Genomic DNA, 23,633 nt, shown 5'->3' with positions numbered 1-23,633 from the left:
GGAACAAAGGTCCCTGCTCCTGGGGAGGGCAGATTCTAGCAGGGGAGACAAACAGGACTCCATACACGTAATCCGCAGTCCGTTACCTCATGTCACAGAGGGCGATGAGTGCTGTGGAACAAGTAGAGCGGGGTAAGGGGGCAGATTGCACTTGAAATGGGGAGGCCCAGGTTGGCTGGGACGGGGTTGTTATCCCCATTTTACAGATCAGGCAGCTGAGGCCCAGTGAGGTGATGTCAGTCAGTGGCCCAGGCCACCCAGCTGGGGAGGTGGGCACTCATTATTGGGGCTCAGGCCTCTCTCCCTGGACCTGCTGGACACCAGCTGGTTAGCTGCCCCTGTCCCCAGCCCTGGGGTCCGGCCTGGGCGTGTCCCACCCCGCTCCGCCTGCCCACAGTACCTGCAGGAGATGGAGGACCTGCGGCTGAAGTACCGTACACTGCAGAAAGACTGTGACCTGTATAAGCACCGCATGGCCACCGTCCTGGCCCAGCTGGAGGAGATCGAGAAGGAGCGGGACCAGGTGAGCCCGGCCTGCGGTGTGCCCGGCCCTGGTTTTCGTCCAGGGGAAGATGACGAGAGGCAGACAGGACTGGAATTGTAGACAGAGATGAGCAGTACCCTTATCAGTTTAGGAGGGGACAAGTAGGCCAGGAGAAACAGTCAGGGGGCCTGAGATGTGCCAGCCCATCCCCTCAACACACCTGCCTCACTGGGCTCTTGTGACAGGTACAAAGTTGGTCCTGGCGGCCTTTGCATCTGAATCCCTTGTTCTCCCTGCCTCAAGGGCAAGGCCTACACAGTGGGAGGTACTTACAGATATTTGCTGGTGAAGAAATCCTCAAAAGTTCTGGCTCCCAGGCCCTGGGTACCATAGCCCTCATCTCCTGAGGCCATAGGGTAGGCTGAGGACCTCGGGCCAGTTCCTCCGGGCCCGCAGCCCTCCTTGCGTGAGGCTCCCCATGCAGCGGGAAGGGCAGGAGGTTTTGTCCTTGGACCACGTTTGAATCCCACTAGAGGAGGTGAAGTGTACACGTGAGAATGGGCCTCAGAATCCCCTGGAGGGCCTGGTGAAAGCTCAGATTTTAGGCTTCGTCCCCAGACATTCTGATTCGTGTGGTCTGGGGTGGGCTCAGGAATGTGCGCTTCACCTGCCTGCTCCCAGCCTGTGGGCCTCTGGCCCCAGCTCCCTCTGAGACAATGGGTAGCAGGTCCTGGCCATGGGCCCAGCTCTCAGGGACCCTGGTCTTCACTGTGGGGAAAGGCACTTCGGGGGCACTGGGCTGGATTTGAACCCTGAAGGCTGGGAATAAAGACCCCTGCACCCAGTGGGTCCCACAGAAGAGTTCTAAGTTGTTTCGGGGAAACGGTACGAGCCTGGACTCTGCAGCTCTGTCCCTGCTGGCTTGGTGTCCACGTCTGTAAAATGAGAAGAGTGAGAGTCTCTAAGTCAGAGAGTTACTGTGAAGATTAAATGAGCTGATACTTAACACAGAGGGCCTGGCACCCAGGAAGTCCTTAAGAAATGTTAGCTGCTGTTCCTGTTGCCACCCCCGCATCTGAGAGGTCAGAGGCCAGGACAGCTGAGCCGATGTGGCTCCTTCAGCTGCTGGCCCAACACCCTCCCTGCCCTCTCTCACCAGGCCATCCAGAGCCGAGACCGGATCCAGCTGCAGTACTCACAGAGCCTCATCGAGAAGGACCAGTACCGGAAGCAGGTCCGGGGCCTGGAGGCCGAGCGGGATGAGCTGCTGACTGCGCTCACCAGCCTGGAGGGTGCCAAGGTCCTGCTGGAGGCGCAGCTGCAGCGGGTCCAGGGTGGCCCCTACCTCAAGGTGAGCAGGGTCAGGAACCCAAGCTGGAGCTCTTGGCCAGGGTGGGACCTGGTGGGAGAACTCAGCCGGGGGTGGGGACAGGGGGGACCCATTGGGAGTCCTCAGCTGGGCCTGGGAAGATGCAGGTTCTGGGAGGAAATACATGGGTCTTGGCTGGAGCCCTCACCCAAGGTCAAGAACATGGCAGTCTTGGAGGGCCCTGTTGGCCAGGGTGAACAAAATGTCGCTCGGGTAGTTGTGGGTTGGTGTATCAGGGAACAAGACAGGAGCATGGGAGTCTCTGAGCTTCTGGAGTTGCACCTGGGGCACAAAGAATAGTTTGAAGCCTGGCTTAGCATATACTTGGAGAAGCCCGGCTGCCTGAGGGCCTGTGAGCATCTTAGAATGCAAAATGTGGGCCCTAGAAGTCCCTCAGAGACCAGCTAGTCCAGTTCCCTCATTGCACAGGGCCCAGAGAGGGTCAGAGGCTTGCCCGAGATCACACAGCCAGCCAACAGTGGAGCTGAGCCCCCAGATGCCTTATAAACCAGACACTGGCTCTCAGATCTCTGCCTGGAACTCTGCCTTTTCCTATCTTGGGTTTGCTTAAAGATGATCAGTTGAGTTTAATGCTTGAAGAAATAGAACAAAGGAAGTGTGAATCTGTGATTTCTGACTTTTAAAAATCCTCAGTGGCTTTTAGGTAAAGGCAAAACCCCTTACCGTGCCCTAGAGGCCCTACAGGGTGCCCCTCCGCCCCTGAGCCTGGTTCTCTCGGTCTCAGCCTTTTAATTCCTGGAATGTGTCACAGTGCTGCCTCAGAGCCTTTGCACATACTGTTCCATCTGCCTAGACCATCCGCCCCAACTTTCACACCTCCTTATCCTTGAGTTCTCAGTTCCAACCACACTTTCTCTGGAAAGCGCTCTTATGCCCCCGGCTGGGTGGGGCCTTTGAGTCCCTTCCCCACCCTGGCTACCTTCCTGCCTGGCCCTCCTGGCCGCTGAGCCTTACTTCCTTCATCTATCTGCTTGTTTATAGCTTATCTCCTCCACTAGGGTGTGAGCTCCACAAGGGCAGAGATCCAGCCCTCCTTCCCCACCACATCCCTGTTCCCAGCAGGTGTTGAGAAAATGGCAGGGGCTGGCCCTGGCCCAGGGCTGCTGACCTCTCCCCACCCCCTTCCTCTCCCAGGCCTGTGCCTCTTCCCATTCCCTGTGCTCCAACCTCAGCAGCACCTGGAGCCTGAGCGAGTTCCCCTCCCCGCTGGGAGGCCCTGAAACAGCTGGGGAGGCGGCTGTCACAGGGGGATCTGAGCCCCACACCTCGGTAAGACACCTGCCCTAGCCCGGACATGGCGGGTATGGATGGCCATCGTAGAATTACTGACACGTAGAGTACTCTCCAGTTTGCTGACAGTTCGGTTTCACACGAGAGGAAATCGAGGCCCACGAAGGCCAAGTGCCTTGTTTAAGCGCACGCAGAGCCAGCTCAGTGCTGGGCCTGGGCCTGGCTGCCGGGAGACCTGGGGAGCCACTCACATGCCCATAACCTTGCAGAGCCTACCCCTCGGCTCTGGGCCCTAGTTCCCATCTGTGAAATGGGCACAAACTAGGTATGATGAGTTGTGGGCAGGTCCCGTGGGGGTGATCAGGCCCTGCTGTGGCTTTGCAGGAGGAGGCCACGGACAGCGAGAAGGAAATCAACCGGCTCTCCATCCTGCCCTTCCCCCCCAGCGCCGGCTCCATCCTCCGCCGGCAGCGGGAGGAGGATCCCGCACCCCCTAAGAGGTAAACAGCTTCCTCCCAGGATCCCTGATGCCAGAGTCAGGTCCAGGCTGTCACCTCCCTTTACTGCCCTTAAATGGCTGGAGCTCTGGAAACCCAGGTTGCAGGAGTCATGGGCATGAATGAGGTCAGGGGTTAAGACAAGGTCAAAGGGCAGAGTGGGCTCAGTCCCTGCTGAGCACCTTGACATGAAAGTCACTGGAGGTCAAGCCTCAAAGATCCTTAATCCAGGGGGAAGCCTGGGTGGTTCAGGGCTAGGAGACATGGCGGAAGTTCCCAGGGGTCAGGGACCTCAAGCAAGAAAGTCAGGCCCCAGATTCAAGCAGCAGCAGAAAATGGGGGCCAGAAAAACTGAACCGTATCACTGATGGCAAGACCAAGGGCAGGAGACGCCTCCTGGCATGTGTCCCCCGTCATGGGCTTGGTCCGATGGATGAACTTGCCACGACAGGTGTGTGATGGGGAGATCATGGTCTAGTGTTGGAGGGAGGCAGAGCCCAGAGTCACGAATGACGAAGGTAGAAAGCGAGGCTGAGATGAGGCGTGAGAAGTCAGGGCAGCCTTCTGGGAGGGGGTGGCATTAAAGGACAGGCTAGGGCATTCTAGGTGGAAGAGCCGGACAGAGGTCAGGGTGTTAACTTCTTCTGTGTGTTTAGGGGACTGGGTGGCACGAGTGCACTGTGCCCAAGGCCCCTCCCGGGGTCTAGCCTGCACGCGCTTGGGGGTTGCAGGACATTTGGGAGGCACCGGAGCGCCGTGCTCAGTGCGGGCCCCTCTCGCCCTCTCTCTGCGCAGGTCCTTTAGCAGCATGTCGGACATCACAGGTAAAGGCCCGGGGACTCCGTGGGGAGGGCTCATCTGGGGGCTATGCTGCCTGCTCTGCCCTTGGCCTGCATCCCCCTCCCTGAGGCTTTGCTATCCTCTGGCCGGGCAGGGAGGCTCTGCTTGGGAGGCCCTGGGGGAGTTGCTTCCCACCTCTCACCCCGAGCCCACCCTGGTCCTCTCTCCTGGTCCCGGCTGTGCTCTATGGGGCTCCTCAATTCCAGCCTGTCCTCCACGCTCTTCTGGGAAACTGAAGGGTCACCCTGGCCAGCCCGGGCCCAGCCCTGAGCCCCGTGAGTCCAACGTGTTCCAGGGGCCTCAAACCTGCCAAATCCCCAGGCCTCTGGGCCATGGGCCATCCCAGGGCTTGAGGGGCTCAAGCCCGGGCCCTAGCCCATTGCTCAGTCTGGCACCCCTAAACCTCCTCCTCTCCAGGGAGTGTGACGCTTAAGCCCTGGTCCCCTGGCCTCTCCTCGTCCTCGTCCTCCGACAGCGTGTGGCCTTTGGGAAAGCCGGAGGGCCTTCTGGCCAGAGGCTGTGGCCTGGATCTCCTCAACAGGTACTGCAGCTGCCCGGGGGGGTGGGTGGGGGTGGAGCTGGGGGGCTGGTTCGGGTTCCCAGAGAGGGGCGAGCAGGGGCGAAGCCTTCGCCTCACGGCTGTCACACCATTGAGGTCTTTAGACAGAGTCACACGTGGGATTCATATGCCGTCACCACCGCTTATCGTCTGGGAGACTTGGGCTGGTCACTTCACCTCCCTGGGCCTCAGCTTGCTCACTGGCTAAAGGGCCACAGTGATGTCTTCCACAGGTGGTGTTCGGAGGTTTAGGACTCGTGGCAGCAAAGCCCCCCACTTTGCCAGGCGGGTGGTGGGTAGATGGTAGCTGTTACTCGTGCTGCTTGCCTGTCCTCCCGGCTTGGGGTTCCCAGCAGGACTGAACCTCCCAGCAAAGTTCACGCTGAGGGTGGGGTGGGGCCCCTGCAGCTGGGCTGGCCCCAGGCCCACAACTGAAGTCATGAATCGCCTCGGCCCAGAGCATGCTGCAGGCCATGTGCTCTGTCCGTTTCGGTGGATGCGTGGTCTCCCTGCTCAAGACTGTCCGTGATCTCAGGAGGGCAGGAGATGGAGGAGGCCGGTCTGAGAATGTGGCCTTTGAACTCAGGAGCAGGCATGGGGGTGCCGCTGGGTGACCTGGAAGAAGAGAGAACAGAATCTGTTCAGGGATGGACCTGGAGTTTGGTGGTGACTGGAGTGTGAGGGTGGGGGAGGGGAAAGGCGAAAGGCTAGGGCAGGCTTTGTGAGTCAGGATGGGGAAGTGTGGATTTTGGCTTGTGCACCCTGGGAGACCTGGTGGTGGCTGGGGGAGCTTAGCTATTACTAAATGCAGGGCCGGCTGCTGGCTGCCTTACAGCATTCCCTCTGTCCTGGGAGGCAGGCATTATTATGATTACCCCTGTTTTGTAGAAGAGGAAACCGAGGCTCAGAGAGGTTAACTGACTTGCCTGAGGTCACACAGCTGGGACGTGCCAGGGCCAAGGTGCAGAGTGACCTGATCAGATTTGGGGTTTGGAGGGGGCATAGGAAGCGCTGGTGTCAGAGCTGGAATGCGGGGGATGCTGATCACAGAGTGCAGGTCACACAAGAAATCAGGGCACAGCAGAGCCAGGGGCCTCCTGCCTCCTGGAAGCGGCTTGGCCAGGTCCCTGCCCCCACTCTCACCCTCCGGCACAGGGCCCGGTGCGACATTGTTTCTCACTGTGCAGGACGTGCTTCTGGGGGAAGGGGCGGAGGCACCTCCCTTCCTGCCTGCCTCGGCCCTTCCTCCCTTCCTCTGCTCAGGCCTGCAGCAGGGGTCCTGGCTGCTGTCCAGGGGGCGCTGGGATGCAGCAGAGGGAGCTGGAGGTTCTGGCCCAGCCCCCACCTGGGCCCCATGATCACGTGGGGCCACCTCTGCTGCCCACGAAGTTCCTGGGGAGGAGGGAGATGGGGGAAGAACGAAGACTGAGGTGGACCGGGAGAGAAGGGGGTGGAGCGATGGGAGGTCAGGGACTCGAGTGCCCTAACGGGCTGGCGAGTGCTGTTTGCATGTGTCCTGGGCTGGAGGCAGGGTTACAGCTCAGAGCACAGGGGGAAGAACAGACTTGGGAGCCAGCTGAAGACCAGGCTCTGTCACTCGCTACTGTGGGGCCTTGGGCAAGTCATTTAATTTCTCAGTGCCTCAGTTTCCTGCTCTGTAAAATGGGTTCACAATAGTGCCTGTCCCCTGGGGTCATTGTTGGGGGTTCCGGTCCTCCTACTAGAGTGCTTAGTACAATGCCTGGCTCGCGGTGAGCGGGAAGCTAGCTCTTAGCTATTATTATTGGTGTTGTTGTGGCTTAACCCTCAGGGTAGCCCTGCAAGCCCCATTATACAGATGAGGAAAATGAGACTCAGAGTCGGGAATGTGTCCCATGGCCACTTGGTGGTGGAGCTGGGGATTCTGTTGTCCCTTCCTCCCGTCGAAGCTACTTTAACCTCGCACCCGTGTTAAGTGCCCACTGTGCTCTGGGCATTTCAGCCCTCTGCTCTCACCTGCCCCTCTTGGCTCCCAGGGCCTTGGGGCAGGGCAGGATGGGGGACATGGATGGACAGGCAGAAAAAGAGTGAAAGTGAGGTGCTGAATGGGGAGGGCACTGGGAGAGTATTGGGGTGCTGTCTCCCGGGCAGGGCCACCCCTGTCCGAGCTTGTCACGTAGACATTGGGTCTCCAGCACTGGCCGACCTTGCACAGGGAGGGTTTGGATAGGTCATCACCTGACTCCACCACTCACCACGTGTGTAACCCTTGTCAAGTTATAACTTCCCCAGGGCCTCAGTTTCCCTCTTCTCTAATGTGGGGGGAATAACAGGTGGCTCCTGAGGGTTGTCGGGAGGATTCAGTGAGGCAATCTGTGTGACATGCTTAAGTGTCAACTTCAAAGGTCCCTGGCCTGCCTAGGGATCTTCCCACAGTGCCCTGGGGTGGGGCAACACTCATCCAGGCCACTTAGCCCATCACTGCTCAGGGCTGGCAGAGTGAAGGACTTGGCCCCATTCCCCTGTGACCCAACTCCTGACCTGACACTGGGGAAGTGTCCTGGGACCCCATCCTTTCCACCCCCCACAGGCAAGGTTGGGGTCAATCAGAGTGTGCTGCCCGAGACCCAGAAGTCCTGAGAGGCTGGAGCAGGCAGCCCCTGCCCCCTACGCATTCCTTTCTCTTCCGAACCCACTTGTCTGCTGAGGCCTGGGGCTGAGGGACCTGGCCTGGACCCTGCCCCCAATGAACCGCCAGGTAGTAGCCTGGGGCTGTGGAGGCTCAGAGAAGTCACTTGGTCCCTTGGGGAGGTGGGCAAGGGCGTCCTGAAGGAGGAGATGCCTGAGCTGGGTCTCAGTGCCTGAGCTGGGTCTCAGAGCAGCAGGAATTGGCAAGAAAAGCCTGAAAACCTGGGGTGGCTGAGAAATTGCCCTGATCCTGGAATTACAGGGAGGGGAGGGGGCGTGCTTAGGCAGGGGTGGGTGGTGAGCAGGTCGGTCCTGGAGGGCCTGGATGCGGGCTGCCCGCTGGGCCCTCGACTGGGGAAGCTGTGATGGTCAGTTGTCTGTGGGTTTGAAATGGGTGGGGAAATGGGGCCACAGGGAGGTGACTGGTCCTGACTCACACCTGATGACAGTGAGTATCTATTATTGAGCACTTAGATTCACTGGGCACTGTTCCAACAACGTCCCATTTTTTTTTTTTTTAAGTAATTTTATTTTATTGATTGATTGATTGATGGGCTGCGTTGGGTCTTTGTTGCCGTGCACGGGCTTTCTCTAGTTGTGACGAGTGGGGGCTACTCTTTGTGGCGGCGTGCGGGCTTCTCATTGTGGTGGCTTCTCTTGTTGTGGAACACGGGCTCTAGGCACACGGTCTCAGTCGTTGTGGCTCACGGGCTCTAGAGCACAGGCTCAGTAGTTGTGGTGCGCGGGCTTAGTTGTTCCGCGGCATGTGGGATCTTCCCAGACCAAGCATCGAACCTGTGTCCCCTGCACTGGCGGGCGGATTCTTAACCACTGCGCCACCGGGGAAGTCCCATGTCCCATGTTTTAACTCATTGAGTTGTACAATGAGGTAGGTAGATGCAGGTGGGACTGCTGAGAACGACGCAAGCAACCTGGCCGCCTGGCCCCGGAGTTCCTGCTGGTGCCCTCCATGCCACTTTTCTCAAACTCTTCTGACCACAGCCCTCCACGTGAGAAACCCAGTACATGTGCCTGAAACAAAAGGGTTACAGGAAGATAGTTGGATTTACTTGAAGGGAGGCAGGCTTCTGTTTTCTATTCCATTCCATTAAAAAACAGTGCTGGTCATGACCCAGTGAATTTCACAACCCATTTAGTTGGAAGGCCCTGCAGCCCTCTGGTTTCCACCTCTACCTGCATTATCTCTATATTTGACCCTCACACCCACAGTGGGAGACGGGTGCCATCATCGTTCTTGCTTTAGGGATGCAGGGACAGAATCAAGTGGCCAGCTCACTTGTCCAAGGCTAGGCCACAGCGAATGCTGGGGTTGGAGCTGGACTGTGTGGCTTCAGCCATCGGGCCATTGTGCAGCATAGCCAGGCCTGGCCTCAGGCCTCCTGTCTCTGCTGAGGCCTTTCTGTGCCACACTGATGTGGCCAGGACAGTCCTGGGGCTGAAGGAGCCTGTCAAATCAGCCCTGATGCCTCTAGCACCCATGTCTAGCCCCAGCCCCTGGGGCCTGGCTCTCTGTTTGGACTGAGGGGGCAGGAGCCAAGTCGGACTCCCCAGGGCCAGGGTTCCCCCCCTGCATGGGTGCTGATTGCGTTAAGGTCTTTGCAGCCTTGCCCACCCCGGGCTGGCAGCAGGGGGCAGTGTGGCCCTGTGGCTGCAGCTGCCACGGTGGGTGGGGAGGCGAGTGAAAGCTTGGGTTCTTCCTGGGCCCCCTCTCCAGCTGGGGCACACCCATGGACCCTGGTCTCTCTTCTTCCCCAGAACTGTGGGGGCCCATGGGGAGACTTGTGGTCAGTTGTCACTTAGTCTGGCCACAGGGCCTCACCACTTCTCATCCGGGGACAGGCAGAGCCCTGCCATGATGGGGGTTTGGTGACTCACTGCCCATGAGAGGAAGGCCAGGTGCCTTCATTCCGAGCCCTCCATAGGCTGGCTCCAGCTTGCCTTTTCTGGGAGTTAATTAGGGCAAGGAGCTTAGCACGGTGTCTGGCACGTGGGAAGCACCCAGGGTTTCCTGCTACTATTATTATTGTTGTTATTAAGTTCTTCCACACTGTATCCTGTATCCTGTCCTCCACACCTTTGCCCATGCCAGCCCTTCAGCCTGGAGCCGTGTGCTCTCTGTTGGGTCCCGAAGTGCTTCTAGTTTTCACCGTGATGTATGTAGCCCAGCTGCTGCTTCCTCTGGGAAGTCCCTCCCCTGTGTGCTGCCACTGCCAGCAGTAACCATCTCTGATCTGTTGTGATCTAAAGGTGACCTCCCGCCCTAGACTATGAGCATAACAAGCTTATATTAGTGATCTGCTATGTGCCAGACACTGTGTTTGGTGGTAGGGATCTGAAGCTGAACATGACAGCAGGCTTATTCTCAGGGCGTTCTTTCTGAGCGAGGCAACAAATGGGAAAATACAAAAACGCGGGGCTTCAGCAGGAAGCTCCGCCTCACCATGTGCAGGGGTTGGGGAGGGAGAGGTCGCTTTTGACCTGAGCTTTGAAGGATGAGCAGAATTTGCCAGGCAGAGAAGAAGGGGGTGGGCATTCCCTGCAGGTGCAGTGGCCCGGGGTGGGAGTCATGGCATCCTTGGGGAATCACTATGGTTCTCCAAGAATGTTGAACTGAATCAAAATACTGAACGCTAATTCCCATCTCCTTTCTCTCTTCTCAGGTCTCTGGCCATCCGAGTGTCTGGCTGGAGCCCCCCGGGGGGACCTGAGCCCCAGGACAAGGGCCTAGATGGCCTGTCATTCCTCGGGGACAGCTGGTCTGGGGCTGTCGTTCGGAGGGTGCTCTCTGGGCCAGGATCGGCCAGGGTGGAACCAAGAGAGGTGAGGCCCCGCCCCTCTGAGCTGGGGGCGGAGTCAGTGCTTTAGTTGGGGATGGACACCCTCTGATTGGTGGATCTAGGTCACTGGGCGGAGTTTCTACGGATTGGCCGAAGCTGAGGCGGGCTCAGTGACTAGCGGCTGGTTGCCCCGCCTCAGCCAGCATCAAATGAAATCTGATTGGGCAGGGGCTGGGAGGTGGGGCAGATTGACTGAACCTGGACACATCCCCACCCTTACACGTGGGAAAGACCAGACTGAGACCGGCTGGGTGAGGAGGGCAGTTGCCAAGAGCAGTGTCTGACTGGGCACCACCCTGTGCGGTGGGGGCAGCTGAATTTTGAGACATGGTCACCCCCACACCCGATGTCCTCCAGCCCCAGGGCTGTCTCCGGAAGCCCTGGGAAACTCAATTCCCTCCCTGCCTGGGTTTTCTCCCAGCCAAGGGCAGAGGCTACTGGCTTGGAGCGGGCAGTCCTGGAAGGCGAGGCCCAGCAGAGAAACTTGCCCTGGAACCAGACATCCACACTCCCTCTGATGGACTTCAAGGGTAAATCTGGCCTGGGGGGAGGGACTGAGGACTCGGGAGTCCTAGAAGGTCAGAACTGAGGGCCCAAGAGAAGGCTCATCTGGTCCATAGTGTGGGTGGGACAGCCAAGGCCTGAGAGGGGGATGCTCCGCCTCCTGACCCCTGGCAGTTCCCTTCCCTCCCACGCCCCTGCCTTCTTGCCGGTTGTCCTTGTGCCCTTCCTCTGTCTTCTCCTCAGTAAACAGCTTACAGTGAAAGGAGCACTGGATAGGAGTCCAGAGACCTGGGTTCGGGTCCTGGTTCTGTCCCGAGTGGGCTTGGTGGCTTTGGGCCCCAAGGCCCAAAGGGCCCCACCCTCTCTGAGCCTTGGACTCTCACTTTAAGAAGGGGAAGGTGGGGACTTCCCTGGTGGGCCAGTGGCTGGGACTCCTCGCTCCCAGTGCAGCGGGCCTGGGTTCGATTGCTGCTCGGGGAGCTGGATCCGCGTGCCACAACTAAAGATCCCGCATGCTGCAACTAAGACCTGGCGCAGCCGAATAAATGAATAAATATTAAAAAAAAAAAAAAAAAAGAAGGGGAAGGTGGGGTCCTGGCCGCTCAGGCCTCGAGAGGGCCACATCTGTGGCCTCTCTGAGGCTGATGCCTGACTTTCCCCTCTCCTTGTCCTCCTTGCTGCCCCCTGCCTGTCCACGCCCAGCGTGCCAGTCCTTCCATGAGGCCCTAGACGCCTGGGTGAAGAGGCCGGGGGCCGAGCCCTTCTACATTCGAGCCAACCTCACCCTGCCTGAGCAGACCGACCCCCATGCCCTGTGCGTGAAAGCCCAGGAGATCCTGCGGCTGGTGGACCCGGCGTACAAGCGGCGGCAGGAGTGGTTCTGCACGCGGGTTGACCCCCTCACGCTGCGGGACCTGGACCGGGGCACTGTGCCCAATTATCAGAGGTGACACTTCCAGCAGCCCTGGGAGCTGGGACTGGGATGGGGGACTCTTTCTCCCTCCTTCAGTTCCTCGCCATCCTCTGGGACAGGAATGGGGGACTGGAGGAGAGAAGGTGAGGGGCTCCCCTTCTCCCTACAAACGCGTGACACGACCCCCTTACACAGAGCCCAGCAGCTCCTAGAAGTTCAGGAGAAATGCCTGCCCTCCAGCCGACACCGGGGGCCCCGCAGTAATGTAAGCAGGGCTGGGGGGGGCAGGGCGAGGGCCTGGGGAAGGGGTACTGAGGGGGGCCCCAAAAGGGAGAGGACAGGCTCCATTATCCGGGAGCTGGGGGAGGAGACCCCACCCACGCTTGGTGGCTCATCTTCTTGGTGAGCTCCTTGGTTTCTTCTCCACCCAGACTGGTTGATCCTCTCCGATGTGTCCAGCAAAGAGAACAACAGGGCTCCCGTCTGGGTAGTTGAGAGGGGGAGGTGAGGTAGTGTGCCCGCTGCCCGGGAGCATGTGTGGCACGTGGTGAGCACTTAACGGAACAACAGTCACACCCCTTCTCTAATCCCTGGACCAGGGCTGGGCTGGGTGATGGCCCCCACCGTGCGCCTGGGCTGAGTGAGGCTCAGAGAGGTTAAAGCGGTCTCAAGAGCCCACGGTGCTAGAGAGAAGGTGGAGAGCCTGGGCTCTGGAGCCGGGCCACCCAGATTTGCATCCCTGCTCTGCTCCTTCTCAGCCTGTGATCTTGGACAACCACGGGACCCTCCCTTGAGGCTCTGTTTCCTCATCTGTAAAATGGGGGGATTATGCTGCCTGCCTCTTGGGTTCGTGCACGTGGGATCTAGTTAGTGTCTGTCACGTTGTAGGCTTTCAACACCTGTCAGCTATTGGTATAATTAGTGCTGTCCATATTGGTTTCTGTAATCTATCTACCCAAGGTCACATTGCTAATTCATTGGAAGAGACCCCAGAGTTTGTCTCTTATGTCTTATTCTGGACCTCGGTTTCTCAGTCTCTAAAGTGGGGGCAGACCTAAGGCTCCTCTAGCTCTAACTGGGTCTGACAGTCTTGCTTCCCTTGGTCCCTAGTGATGGTTGCCCTTCCCTGCCTCGGGGGCTGTGCTGGGCCGGGTGGGGGCAGGGGAAAGCCTGGTGGGGAGGGGGCTCTTGTGCTGACCCATGAGCCTGGACAGTAGTGGCAGCGGGGCCCTCTCTCCCTGAGGGTGGGATGCAGCTGAGCTCTCAGGTGCCCCTCTTTCCCTACCCGTTCCCCAGCTGAAGAAGCGAGCCCTGGACCAGCTGCGGCTGGTGAAGCCCAAGCATGTGGGGAGTCCTGCTGGGGACTCCCCGGAACAGCTGCTGCTGGAGCCCTGCTCAGGTGCGTGCGCAGGTGTGAAGGTGCAGCCTGCACTGCTCACGGGGTGCACATCGGGGTGTCCTCGGCCTTGGTGGGCCCTTTGGCCTGGAAGGGCCTGGGTTCCGGTGGGGGGCAGGGCGCATGCCAGGGGCCTGGTGGGAGATGGGCCACCAGGGTTGAGGGAGCTGTCTATGTCCAGGTGTGACTGTGGGTCTGGGTGAGTTTAGGGCACACACGAGCACGGGCCTCTCCTTATCCTGCAAAGCATGCGTAGCTGTGTTTCTTGCCTGTGTGTGGTGGCAGGTGCTGTGACGACCCCAGAGGGAGTTTCTGGAGGCAGGAGGGTGAGGCCTTGGGCCAGAGAAGGGAAGAGGGGCTGGGGGAGCCCAGATGAGGGAATAGCAATTCTGAGGGGCAAGGAGGAGAGGGTGGTTAGGGAAGACTTCCTGGAAGGGAGGTTGTTTGAACTGGGGCCTTCACTGATGAAGAGGAGTTTGTGCCAGGCAGAAGGCACAGCTTGTGTGAAGGCTCAGAGGCATGGCTGCGTGTACTGTGTTTGGAGGACACTGAGTACAGCAAGTGCATAACTCTGTCATGTGTGTGGCAGTGAGGAGGAGAGAGGGGAGAGGGGAGGGGGGATGGGGGAGGGGTCCCCGCCCACCTGGGCACCTGGGAAAGCATGACCTGGGCTCTGAAAGGAGAGTTAACTGGGCCACCCCAGGGCATGCAAAGGCCCTGTGACTATAGAGCTGCTGAGCTGTGAGGCAGGAATGGAGTCTGTTGTGAGGGGGCACGTGGCTCGCTGCTTCTCCAGGCCCCGGCAGGTCTGGCTCACCCACGTGGAGGATGTGGCTTTCTTCCTGAGAGTTGTGGGAGCCACTGGTACGTTGAAAGCAGGGGAGTTACAGGATCTGACCTCAGTTTTAAAGCGTCCCTGTAGCTGCTGAGAGGATAATGGCCTGTAGGGGACAAGGGTGAGGCAGGGGATGGGGTGGAGCCTCCTGCGAGCGTCCCAGGTCCCAGCGAGGGAGGGGGCCGCTCTGCTGTGTGTAGGAGGAGCAGCAGGGCTTAGGAAGGGAAAAAAGTTAGGGGCCTTGAGAGTATCAAGGGGACTGGCTGCCCCAGGAAAGAGGAGCTGGGGCCCTGCCTGCACCCCCATCTCTTCACACTGCCTTCCCTGCCCAGAGCCAGAGCGGAGCCTCAAACCCTATAGCCTGGTACGGCCCCTGCTGGTTTCTGCCCTGCGGCCCGTGGTGCTCTTGCCTGAGTGCCTGGCGCCCAGGCTCATCCGCAACCTCCTAGACCTGCCCAGTTCCCGGCTGGACTTTCAAGTGTGCCCAGCAGGTGAGCCTGCACGCCCGGAGAGGGGAGGGCTGGGTGGCACCCTGGGGCAGCCAGGCCCACTGGCCCTTCGTTCCTACCTTTCCCTGCCTGCAGAAAGCCTCTCTGGGGAGGAACAGTGCACATCGTCAGCGCCCGGAGCCCCCAAGGCCCGACCTGCCACCCCTGGGCTGGGCAGCAGGATCCGTGCCATCCAGGAGTCTGTCGGGAAGGTAGGTGCTTGGGGTGGGGCGGGGGGGTGCCCTCTGGGCCCAAGAGCAGAGCCTGAGTGCACGCCTGTGCCGCTCAGTTGCAGAGTGACCCTGGGCAAGTCCCTTTCCTTCCGTGGGCCTGTTTCCTCACCTGTGAGATGGGTGGCCTGGGGCAGTCGACCTCATGTGGGTCACCCTGGAGAATTTGGCTGATACATTTCACCTGTTTGTCTTTGCCTTCAAACTTGCCTCTTCCCTGGGAGCTGGGGCTGCCGGGGTCAGCTCCATCCTACAGATAGGGAGGCTGAGGTCCAGTGGGGGGAAGTGACTCATTTCCCTGGGTCTTGGCCCTTCCCCTCCAGTTCTTTCCTTGTTGCCAAGGTCCCCCTGGATGCAGAAGCAGGACCCTGTAGGGGGCTGTGTTATGGGGCCCAGTCAGGGGGCAGGGAGCTTAGGGTCTCTGGCCTGAGAGTAAAATGTAGCCTTGACCCCCGGAGAAGAAGCACTGCCTGTTGGAGCTGGGTGCTCGGGGCGTGCGGGAGCTGGTCCAGAACGAGATCTACCCCATCGTCATCCACGTGGAGGTGACTGACAAGAATGTCCGGGAAGTCAGGTGAGATGGACCGGGAGGATGGGAAGGACCCCAGCGCTTCCCCCTCTTTGGGTGCCTGTGTCTCTGTCTCTGTCCTTCTCTCTCCATCTCTTCCTCTTCTCCATCTCTTTGCTTGCCTTCTGTCTCTCTCTCTGTCTCCCGCTGTCCATCCTCTCCCTCTGACTCTCCTATCTTAGTCTGTCCCTCTCTCTCTGTCTCACTGTCTATCTTTATCCCCCACTCTGACCACCGCCCACCTTCCTCTCTCTCGGCAGGGGTCTGCTGGGCCGGCCGGGCTGGCGGGACTCAGAGCTGCTGCGGCAATGCCGAGGCTCGGAGCAGGTGCTCTGGGGGCTGCCCTGCTCCTGGGTGCAGGTGGCGTCCCACGAGTGGGGCCACTCGGAGGAGTTGGCCAAGGTGGTGCGTGGCCGCATCCTGCAGGAGCAGGCCCGCCTCGTGTGGGTGGAGCATGGCAGCGGCAGAGGCGGCAGCGGCAGCAGCAGCGAGGCCTGAGGCGTCCCCTCCGATGCCCGTGCGTTCCTCGCGCACTTCAGAAACGGCCCCCGGCGGGGACCCTGGTGTGTGCAGTGGAGCTGGGTCCTCCCCATCCTGAGCCTTCCTAGACCCTGAGACGCTCGGCGTGGGGCCCTTGGCTCTGGGCTCCGGGCTCTCTCACCCGGAGGAGCCCCCGGGGCAGAGCTCCCTCCCATCCCTGTACTTGCTGCTCTGGGCCTTCCCTTGGCCCCATGTCTCCACGGACCCCTCTCATGGGTCTCATGCACACGTCTGTGTCCTCTCCCTTGTCGCTCACCTTGGAGCATCTGCGTTCTCACCCCTGTGCACTGGTTTGCACACCCAAGTTCCCATGGGGCCGGCTCGCGTCTGCCCCTCCCCCTGGCACACGAGGTCTCCGGGCTCCACAGCCTCTTCTGCTCACAGGAGCCCTGAGCCCGTCATGCGTGGTGCCCACCCGTCCAGCTCACATCTCTTGTGTATACCTCCACGGGGGCGTTGTGGCTTCCCGGGTCCACTGTCTCCTGTGCCCCTTGTGTCTTCCTGTCACACGTGTGTCCGTGGTTCTCCCCTGTGTAAATATCATGCCCCCACCCCCGTGACCCTTGGGCACTGACCCGCGTGTGTTCCTGGTGAGCACGCCCAGGACCATGTTCTCACCGCGCCTGTACCCGGCCCTGCCTCCCGGAGGGACGGCCGGGGAGGGGGCCGGCTGCCCCGTTACCAGAATGTACAGCTCGTAGATTTTTAACGGGCCTTTTTCACTTAGAAGCTGCACATCATGGAGCATTAAACAGTTTGTCATAGAAGCTGGTGGCATTTTGCTTGCTTGCATCCCTGGCCCGGGGCCCCCTTTCCATCCCCCGCACTTGTTGCCACCACGAGCTCAGGTTGATACCACCTTTCAGGTTCCCACTCTCCAGTGGGGAGGGTCAGATTTCGCTCTTGACTCATCCCGGAGCTGCCTGCCATCTGTGCTGGCATCACCTTACCTGCCCCACAGATGGGCCACCCCTGCGCTCAGCTCTGCTCGTGTCTGATCATCAAAGGAGTGTCCCCTGGAGTGGGGATGCCAAGCCAGCAGGGTGTGGTCTTAGGCTAAGGGGCCCAGCTGCTGACTAAGGGCAAACCCTCAGTGTATTACCAGGTCCCTGAAACTGCTTCACTGGACAGGATGATCACCTCCAATGGGAGAAATCTAGGTGGCCTTGCTGCAGGAGGTGCTGCTTGAGCTTGCATTGTGGGATTCCTTTCTTCAGGAAGCACCTATTGGACTTACATGCCTATATGTTCTTGGTCCTCCTGTGACTCCTCAGTCGCAGTGATGAATTTGGGCAGGCTCCTAGGAGGTTTTTGGGGAGTGGGTGTACTAGGTGGAGGGAACCTCAAGAGCAAAGGCTCAGAGGCAGAAAATGGGTTGAGATTGGCCACCTGGGGAGTGGTGGGAAATGAGGCTGAGAAGTCCAAGTCCAGGGGTCGGGGGCTGCTTAAATTGGAGGCCAGGCTCAGACACCAACTCCGCAAAGCCTGCCTGATTCTCCCAGCCCTTGGGAATTCTCCTGGGCCATGCCAGGCTCTGCTTTGTGGCAGGATGGTGGGTCTCTGTGGGTGGCTCTGGGCTCCCTGGCCATGGAGACTGGGTCATGCTCATTTGGGTAAACAAACCTCCCCACTTCCTTGCTGTGTGCCTGGCCTAGTGCTTGGTCTATGGACATATGAGTCTGGGTGAAGATGCAGGAGCCCAGCAGCTGGTCCCATCTTAGGTGCCCTTTCTATGGGGGTGGAGAAGCCCACCAATTCTTTAATCGTCACCAAGTCTTATTTTTGTCCCCATCTGACAACTGAAAGTAAAGTTCAGAGAGGTGAAGTAACTTGCCCAGAGTCACACAGCTAGGGAGTGCCCCAATCAGGATTTGAACCCTGGTTTGTGTGGCATGAAGCGCGGGCTCATCCCTTGGTGATGCCATTCTGAGAAGAGAGACTGTGAAGGGGCCTGGCACGGGGCTGGCCCATAGAAGGGTGACTCAAAAGGGTTGCTTTTCCTTTCCTCTTCCTTTGTGGGGCTAATGCAATTCACCAGCCATCTGGTACTTTCTTGTGTTTAATTAACAAATATTGATTGAGCTCCTACCATGTGCCAGGCACTGTTCTAGGCACTGGGGATTCAGTGAATAAACAGAAATCCCTGCCCTGATATTCTCATGAGGAAGACAGACAATAAATAAAATGTACAGGATGTTGGAAGATGAAAAGTGCTATGGAGAAAACACAGCAGAAAAAGGGGCCTGCTGCGAAGGACGGGGGAGAAGGGATTCCAATTTAAATAAAGTGGTCTGGGAAGGCTTCACATAGAAGACATTTTTGTGTAAACTTGAAAGAGGTGAGGGTGAGGTGTATGGATCTCTAGGGAGAGACCCAGGCAGGAACAGCATGTGCAAAGGTCCTGAGGTGGGTGTGTCCCTGAACTGGCCAGAAGCCCACTGGGTCTGGAGTGAGGAAGCAAGGGGAAGATGGTAGGATATGGGTTTGGAGGTAACAGGGCCCCCCTTACACAGGGCCTGTAGGCTGGTGTCTGATCTTTGACTTTTGTTCTGAGGGAGATGGGAGCCATCAGGGTTCTAGCGGAGGGAGGACAAGATATGAGTGACCTTGTACAAAACAAGACGGAGGTGGTAGCTGCAGAAGGTCCTCTGTCCACTGGCCTGGCTGGGAGAGAGGCAGCAATAAAGACTGCTGAGCAAGATGGGCTGCAGTGGGCCACAGCAGGACAGGCACCCTCAGGGGCCTCTGGTGGGCCAGACGAGGGCCAGCGACCTGGGTTCTACCTGGCTCTGTGGCTGAGCTGCTGGATCATCTTAGATCATTCTCAGCCTTATGTGCCCAGCTATGAACTGGAAATAATTCTAACGCTGTTGTGAAGACCAGAGGAACTGAGCTAACTACTGTGGGAGCCCCAGAGGCTGGGAGGCTTCCTGGAGGAGGGAACCCTTGAGCTGAGCCTTGAAGTCCAAATAGAATTAAGCCTGGTGGAAGGAACGTGGGTGAGGATGGTGGGGGCTGGCGAAGAGCATCCAGGGCGAGGGACAGTGTGAGCAAAAGCTGGGAGGCTGGACACCAGAAGATACTGGGTATTGAGTGAGCTTAGCTGGGGGTCTCTGGGGAGTGGGAAGGCTGGAGGGCCCCTCCCTTCCATCTGGCATGGAGGGGTTGCTTTTTTTTATTTTTAAATTTTTAAATTTTTATTTATTTATTTTAACATCTTTATTGGAGTATAATTGCCTTACAATGGTGTATTAGTTTCTGCTTTACAACAAAATGAATCAGTTATACATATGCATATGTTCCCATATCTCTTCCCTCTTGCGTCTCTCTCCCTCCCACCCTCCCTATCCCACCCCTCCAGGCGATCACAAAGCACCGAGCTGATCTCCCTGTGCTATGCGGCTGCTTCCCACTAGCTATCTACCTTACGTTTGGTAGTGTATATATGTCCATGGCATGGAGGGGTTGTTGTTGCCCCCACCCCCCCTGCAGCAGCGGGCAGGGCCGGGCTGTCCCTTCCGCCGGTGACACTTTTTCAGCCACCTCTGGGCTCCCCTGGGCCGGCCCCGCCCCTGGGCTGCCCTGGAGGCAGGGGCGGGGCCAGGCGCCCCAGAGCCGGCAGTGGGAGGGCGGGCCCGGGAGCAGGTGGAGGGCTGGCGGCAGCGGCAGCGGGGCTGCCATGGCTCGGCCTCCGGGTCCAGAGCACCGACTCCCAACTCTCCCCTCCTGGCCTGCCCCCCATGCCTGGCAGACCTTTGCCTTTGCCGGGGCTCCCGCCTGACCAGCCTCCCCTCCCCGTCTGGTTGGGATTTGGGGGCTGAGCCGTCTGGGGTCCCAGGGCCAATGCAGTGCCGGCTCCTCCGGGGCCTGGCTGGAGTCCTCCTCACTCTTCTGTGCATGGGGCTCCTCTCCCTACGGTACTACTCAAGCCCATCCCCGCAGGGCGTGCCGGAGACCCCCGGGCTGAGCCCGCCAAGCCCTCGGCCCCCGGAGCTGCAGCTGCACGATGTCTTCATCGCAGTCAAGACAACCCGGGCCTTCCATCGCTCCCGCCTGGAGCTGCTGCTCGACACGTGGGTCTCCAGGACCAGGGAACAGGTGACAAGCGGGTGACTGCGGGCCGCAGGAGTGGCCTCTGGTCTGAGGGACTCACAGAGGACCTTCTACCGAGCTGGGGTCCCTGGCGGCCTCGAGGGAGAAGCTGCTCACCCACCTGCCCCACCTGGGCTGTGTTCTCGCTCCTTCCTGGGAGGATCGGGGGCTCCTGCGGCCCTGACTGTGTCCCTTGCTGGCCCCAGAGCCAGGTGCTTCTCAGGCCCACTGCTTCGTTTCTTTTGGGGCCAGGCTGGGCCCGTACCCCGGGCTCCTGGGTCCCTTCTGGGGGGTGGTCCCTCTATTCCCTGGTTGTCCTGGCACAGATTCCGTTCCTGCCCACCCTGGCCCAGCCTGGCATCGGGGGCAATGGGGGGTGTTGGGCAGCTGCGACAGAGGCCCCCGAGAGGTCCTGACTCTGACATGCGCCCAGGCCAGCCCGCCCCCTGTTCAGGCCCTGGGTGCTGTCCTTCTGCCCTGGCTGTGAGCGTGGAGCACAGGGACTGAGCCGCTGAAGAGGGGACAGTCTCGGGGAGGGGGCGGGGGGGCTGTTCAGGGAGAGCGGCAGGGGGGCATCCTTTCAGAACTCCTGAGAGCCCTGCCCCCACGCCTCTGCGGCCCAGGGTGTGCCCAGGGCGGTGGCACCTCATCTCCTGTGCTCCGTTTCCTGCGGGGCACTTTCCAAGCGAGGGAGGCGGGGTGTGTGCCGTGATGGTGGCGGCTGAGGTAGTGGTGGGCGAGAGGTCAGGGCAGAGGTCTGCCTGGCGTGTGGGATTGTGTGTGTGTGTGTACACCCGCGTGCATGCTCACCTGCACGGAGCCAGTGTCAGTGTTAGATGTGCCGTGACAAGAGGCGTGTGTGCCACAGGGCTGCGTGGCTTCTGTCGTTCTGGGGCGGTGGCTGTGACACGCCGAGTCCCTTCTGGCTCTTGCCCTCCTCACATCCAGTGCCCTCCTCAAGCAAAGTCAGTGATTCGGGGGTGCTGGGAGTCATCCCTGGGGGAGGGAGATTCTCACACACACACACACACACACACACACACACACACACACACACTGTCCCCACTTTGGCTCAGTGGAAGTGACGAGCCTTCGGAGGGGGTTGGGGGCTCCTGGAGACCAAGGAGCGGGGAGGTGGTGCCTGGAAGAGGCCAGGGCCCCCTGGGGAGGGGGCACCCCTGCCCTGATTTCCTAGCACCCTGGATTAACCCTTTCCTTGCTGTACCCCCAGCACCCCAGGCTCTTCCCTGGGGCTCTGCACAGCTTCTCATCTTGGGCAGATTCTGGTTCCACTTGCGGAAGTCGCCAAGCCTGGCCCTCCCCGCAGACCTTCCTGTTTATGGTGCTGTGTCTGTGTGTACCCGGGAGCATGGCCTCACGTGGTCAGAGGCCCTTTCCTGTCTCATCTTGATCACTATGGTGGTGTGCTTGCTCCGGATGAGGAAACTGAGGCCAGAGAGGAGGAAGTGCTTGCCCCGAAGGCCTGAGGGGGCAGAGCCCAGTAGGAGCCGGCTGCCATCTCCCGCTGGGGCCCCTCCTTCTCTGCTGAGACCCGGGATCCCAGAGCTGCCTAGTCACTTGGGCCTCCAGCCTGGGTGTCTGGGCCTGGCAGGACCAGGCCGGCAGAGGAGAGGCAAGCAGCCCCCCGCTGTGCCCTGAGCTCAATCCCAGATGCTAACCAGGCAGCCAGAGGGAGTGCCTGTCGGCTGCTCAGCATCTAAGTGACAGCATATCGGGTTCATCGCTCTATGGAACCTTCACAATAACCCGAGTGGTAGGTATTGACATTCTCAGTTTACAGGTGAGGAAACTGAGCAAGGTTAAGCGGAGGTAGGAGATGAATTCACTCAGTTGGACACTCTCACCCCACCCCCCACCCCACCCCTGCCCCTAGCACAAGGGGCAGAGTCTAGAAATCTTGTCCTTTAAGGCAGGGTTGAAAAAAGGAAAGATACTCAGAGGAAGAGGAGAGGAGACAGAGAGACCCACTCTTGCCACTGCATCTGGGCCCCCTTCGTTTCCACCCTTTGGCTCATCTCTTCCTGTGACCTTGGCCAAGGCCTTCCACCGTTCAGCCTCAGCTTCCCCAGCCACACAGGGCAGGAGGGTCTCGGAGCCTCTTTCAGCTCTGCTATCAGCAACGGTCCTGAGCTGGTTAACTCCAGGGCTGGGCACCCGCCCCAGCTGGTTAAGGCAGCCGGGTGGCAGGTGGGCCTTTGTGGTAGCGAGCTGGGGCTCGTGTGGGGCCTTTGTCCCAGGCAAAGGGGGTGGGCTCGGGGGAGGCACGTTTTGTGATTCAGGGGGGGTCTTCCTCTTCCCCACAGTCCTCGAGGAGGGCGGGTGGGGGATGGGGGAGGAACAATGGCCCCACATCTCCCCTCCTCTGCAGCAGATGGCCCCCGGCCACCCCTCCCCTGACCCCAGCAGGCTTTCTGTCCCTTTGTTCTCCCGCGAGGTTTTAACCATTGTCAGAGTCCCTCCTTGAACAAATCAAATGCAACCTTCAGCTCAAGGAAACTACCCGCCGCTCTGTGCCAACCTCAGGATTCCCAGGGACCGAAACACCAGCCTCATGCACCCTGCTCAGCCCCCGGGCCCTGCTCCCTTCCGTCTCCCCCCACCGCTTCATTCACAGGCATTCCCTGGCCCATTTGGCCCACGCTCCAGACTTGAGAGAGTTCCGCTATCTGGGTGACTGTTTGGTGGCAAAAGTTTGCCAGGGAGCAGGGCAAGAAAGGTCGGACTTACTTTACAGGCTCCCCCGGGGGCTGTGTTGAAAACAGACTTGGGGTAAGGCAGGACAGAGCAGGGAGAGCAGGGAAAAGGTGACTGCAGCAAAACGGGCAGGAGGTGACGAGGGTGGGCTGGACCGAGGGCTGGCCGTGGAGGCTGGAGGGAGAGGGTGCACCCTGGGCAGTTTGAAAGTTGGGTGGACAGAATTTGTTGACAGACTGGATGTGGGTGTGAGAGAAAGAGAGGAGGCACGGTGACCCCAAGGTGTTGGGTTCCAGCAAGATGGGGAAGAGTGAGAGGAGCCCAGGTCCGGGGGTGCTTGGGTGCTCGGTGTTGTCGCCCTCAGTCTGAGGTGCCTGCTAGACCCCCAGGGAAAAGTCTGGCTGTAGTGGGAGTTGAGGGCAGGGAGAGGTCCAGGCTAGGTTCAAATCCTAGCTCTCCTCCTGCCAACCGAACCGCCTTGCTCCATCACTTAGCTTCCGTTTTGCCATCTGCGAAGCGGACAGATCATAACACCTGTCTGGAGGTTTAGTGAGGTCATGGGGGACCAGGTGTATGAATGCTGTTGGTGGGTCACCTCTCCTACCTGGCAGATGTGTAGGGGCCCCGACACTTGCACAGGGAGTTTGCGTGGCTGTGAAAGTCGTGACCGTCTCTCTAAGTAGTTTGGTGTCCTAGTGTGTGGGTCTGTCTACTGAACAAGTGTTTAGGGTTCTGTATATGTGGAGGGGCCAAGCGGGACTGTGATGTGTGTGTGTGAGTGATGTGTGTGTGTGATGTGATGTGTGATGTGTGTTATGTGATGTGTG

General features: G+C 59.4%; 2 protein-coding genes across 8 annotated transcripts in view; both read left to right on the top strand.

Moving 5' to 3' along the window:
- Positions 1-16,758, top strand: part of CARD10 (caspase recruitment domain family member 10) — a 28,226-nt gene extending 11,468 nt beyond the window's left edge. For 2 of the 3 annotated variants that reach the window (XM_029206252.1, XM_029206251.1), the window contains exons 7-21: positions 398-523; positions 1,644-1,835; positions 3,009-3,143; positions 3,489-3,604; positions 4,397-4,425; positions 4,859-4,982; positions 10,349-10,508; positions 10,947-11,055; positions 11,732-11,975; positions 12,138-12,207; positions 13,239-13,341; positions 14,506-14,664; positions 14,758-14,873; positions 15,350-15,465; positions 15,720-16,758. In XM_029206252.1, the coding sequence (XP_029062085.1) occupies positions 398-523; positions 1,644-1,835; positions 3,009-3,143; positions 3,489-3,604; positions 4,397-4,425; positions 4,859-4,982; positions 10,349-10,508; positions 10,947-11,055; positions 11,732-11,975; positions 12,138-12,207; positions 13,239-13,341; positions 14,506-14,664; positions 14,758-14,873; positions 15,350-15,465; positions 15,720-15,957 (2,037 nt within the window). In that variant the 3' untranslated portion in view covers positions 15,958-16,758. The remainder of the gene's footprint in view (positions 1-397; positions 524-1,643; positions 1,836-3,008; positions 3,144-3,488; positions 3,605-4,396; positions 4,426-4,858; positions 4,983-10,348; positions 10,509-10,946; positions 11,056-11,731; positions 11,976-12,137; positions 12,208-13,238; positions 13,342-14,505; positions 14,665-14,757; positions 14,874-15,349; positions 15,466-15,719) is intronic. The other variant, XM_029206253.1, reaches the window with a different exon arrangement.
- Positions 16,759-19,658: 2,900 nt separating this feature from the next.
- Positions 19,659-23,633, top strand: part of MFNG (MFNG O-fucosylpeptide 3-beta-N-acetylglucosaminyltransferase) — a 19,831-nt gene continuing 15,856 nt past the window's right edge. For 3 of the 5 annotated variants that reach the window (XM_029205066.1, XM_029205065.1, XM_029205068.1), the window contains exon 1: positions 19,659-20,097. In XM_029205066.1, the coding sequence (XP_029060899.1) occupies positions 19,843-20,097 (255 nt within the window). In that variant the 5' untranslated portion in view covers positions 19,659-19,842. Of the gene's footprint in view, positions 21,866-23,633 lie in introns of all 5 variants that reach the window. The other 2 variants (XR_003791077.1, XM_029205069.1) reach the window with 1 other exon arrangement.

This window comes from Monodon monoceros, unplaced genomic scaffold, assembly GCF_005190385.1.
Source record: "Monodon monoceros isolate NGI ecotype Baffin Bay Population unplaced genomic scaffold, NGI_Narwhal_1 Super_Scaffold_6, whole genome shotgun sequence".
Taxonomy (NCBI): domain Eukaryota; kingdom Metazoa; phylum Chordata; class Mammalia; order Artiodactyla; family Monodontidae; genus Monodon; species Monodon monoceros.
The sequence above is the reverse complement of the archived record's forward strand: the minus strand, read 5'-3'. Positions and strand labels throughout refer to the sequence as shown.